The sequence below is a fragment of the Sabethes cyaneus genome, chromosome 3 (genome assembly GCF_943734655.1).
Source record: "Sabethes cyaneus chromosome 3, idSabCyanKW18_F2, whole genome shotgun sequence".
Taxonomy (NCBI): Eukaryota; Metazoa; Arthropoda; class Insecta; order Diptera; family Culicidae; genus Sabethes; species Sabethes cyaneus.
In genome coordinates, this window is record NC_071355.1 from 29,199,432 (window position 1) to 29,202,141 (window position 2,710).

At 36.2% G+C, this 2,710-nt stretch overlaps 1 protein-coding gene across 1 annotated transcript; it reads right to left on the bottom strand.

Annotated features, from left to right (window-relative positions):
- Positions 1-343: 343 nt before the first annotated feature.
- LOC128739422 (uncharacterized) lies at positions 344-1,088 on the bottom strand. The gene has a single exon (XM_053834909.1). It carries the CDS (start codon positions 1,086-1,088, stop codon positions 546-548), a length of 543 nt encoding a protein of 180 aa, XP_053690884.1. The 3' UTR covers positions 344-545.
- Between the last annotated feature and the right edge of the window lie 1,622 nt (positions 1,089-2,710).

Genomic DNA, 2,710 nt, shown 5'->3' on the forward strand with positions numbered 1-2,710 from the left:
AACTAATAAATAAACTTCTATAATTACAACGCCGTCGCCTAGCAACGTCGTCGTTACATCGTTTTTAAAATCCAAGCTCAAAGAAGGTTGCTCCATTTATATGTAACAGTGCACTTTGCAAGATGTCTTCAACTACTTTACACCATTATCTATCGGAAAGCATAGAAAATGATTCTTTTCCATGGTAACGGTAATCAAAAGAATATCCATCAATATTACGGAACGAGTGTTCTTGCTACAAAAAAACCTACGTTATTTTAGTACCTATTAAAATCGGATAAAATTTCGGAAAACTAAAAAAAAGCGCAGTTGTAAATCAAAAGTATAATGTATTGAAGGTTGTTTCACTAGAAATGCTCTCGCTATTCTTATTCTCTAACTGTATTTGCAATTCGCTGAAGTTTCCTTTATTCAAAGCCAATTCCTGATTTGTAAGGGTATTCCAACCATTATGAGGAGACAAAGACACACACGAAGGAATGCAAACTTTTCACCTGCTATTATCTATTGTTATTTGGTCTCTCAATGGTTGGCACAATGGTTGATTATCCTTCAGGTATTGGGGTCACCTCCAAATATCTAGCGGCTGTCTCATAAAACCGATAGCGTTCCTTTGCTGCTGGATGGCTGGAACTCGTTTCCTCGTCACCGTTTATAGCCTTAGTCGTGGCGTAGAAATTATCAAACGGAGCAGCTTGCGGGCGTACTCGCTCCTTCCAGACCCACACCGACACACGCATGCACATCTCCGGGCTCTCCGCTGCCAAATCCGGATTATCAAATAGCCTATTGTCGTTGAAAAGAGCTTGCGATGCTGCCCGGTAATTGTTTTCCCACATCAGCGGGAGGTATCCTCGGCTATAGTAAATTTTACCGCATGGTTGACCAGCTCCTCGGTTATAATCTCGCATGACTCTGAAACCAGTACTCTCATAGATCATATGAGCGACAAACATCGCTGCCTCGTTGCGATCTTCGGTCATCTCGTTGATGTGGTTAACGACTGCCTCTTGTGTTTCACCATCAGCTGGAAGATTGTCGCAGTTGTTAACTATGTTAAACAACTGACTTTCAGTAATCACTACCATGGTTAAGTCACGGGTGCTGGTCTGCTCACTTTGCCAGGAGAAACTGTACTAAATCATGCTAGAAGCAGGATCATATCCAAGCAGCCAATATCCAAGCATTTGCGTAAATGAAACAGCATGACGCTGCTATCTGAGCAAGACACTGGTAGTGAGCGATCCCATGATGTGATGTGAAGCTGTTTGTGCATGCATAAATTTGGTACTAGTTTCAGTTACTGTGAGTTCCAAACACTAGCATGCCTAAGTAGAAGAAAAAAAAACAAGAACCTAATCATGGCGATGGCGAATCTATTACTACTTGTCAAAAAAAAAAATACCGGCCGATTAGGCTAAAAACTTCGGATTTTCGGGTGCAATTGGATTTAAAATCAAAATGGTAATTGTGGATTACAAATCGGACTTTACACAGGACATTAAATTAGAACTTTAAATTTTACTAGAAATTAGAATTGGATAAAGCTTGGAACTGGACTTAAAATTGGATTTGACATTAAAGGTCTACACACGATTGACTGCAAATAAATAAATAAATAAAGATGAATTTGGATTTAAAATTATTATTATATTATTAATATGAACCTAAAATTGGGTTCAAATTGGACTTGAGATTAGTCTCAACATTAGACTTAAAATTGGACTTGATATCGGAGTTTAGATTTGATTTAAAATTGAAATTAAATTGGGCTGCAAATCAGACATGCAATTGGCCTTGAATTTGGACCTGGACACGAAATTAGCCACGAAGTTTTACTTGAAATTAAGATTGTCATAATGCGTCTTATTTTCTCACACGCTTTGCCTTCGGACGGAATTCACGCTAACTCGACCAAAGGTTGGCACGACCGTCTCAGAATTCAATGAACCTTTTTGTGTTTTTTCCAAAATTGGTTTAGATTAACTTTTGGAAAGAGTTTATGTTTTCCTTTTTTTCAATAAAAAATGTAACTCGAAAACTGCAGGACCTACAAACTGTTCTTTGAGTGACTTTTAGAAAATATTCTAAATTTTCATAGAAAAATTCTGTTAAAAAAATTATTTTCTACAGTGAAAAAGAAAGGATTTTAAAAACTAAAAATTGACCAGTTAATTATGTGACCTGCAAGTCTTCTATACGTTGCAAAATGGTCATGTCTAAGACCCAGCAAACACCAACTCGTATGATCAATGTATGAAAATTATCGTTATTGACTTTTAATAAATTCAGGTTCGTAAATATAGCCTAATGAAATGCACACAAAATTATATTCTGTCGTATTTGACGATAGCAAGTGGTTGATCTGCGACTTTCAGTACAGAATTGTATAGCAGTATAAAACTAATCGCTTTGAGTCGGATCCTGTCACATACAAAGACTTATAAAGTTGAACTGTTAACGTATATTTTGTAGTACGTATATGGCCTCCAAATTAGTACTTATCTGCTAGTTTTGTGCATCAGATACGATTTTTCAGGATATATATAGGTACATATAACTCATTTATTACTCTGATATGCATATGCAAATGTTTACTGGGGAGAACAAAGTTTTAATAACAAAAACTCATAGCTAGGTATTTATATCTTTTTTTTTCAGTGTGTATATGAAAAAGCTTTTGCTACAAAAACTTTTTTCTCCAGAAATT

Coding starts and splice junctions, on each gene's coding strand:
- LOC128739422 (XM_053834909.1), bottom strand. CDS start 1,088: ATGGTAGTGATTACTGAAAGTCAGTTGTTTAACATAGTTAACAACTGC.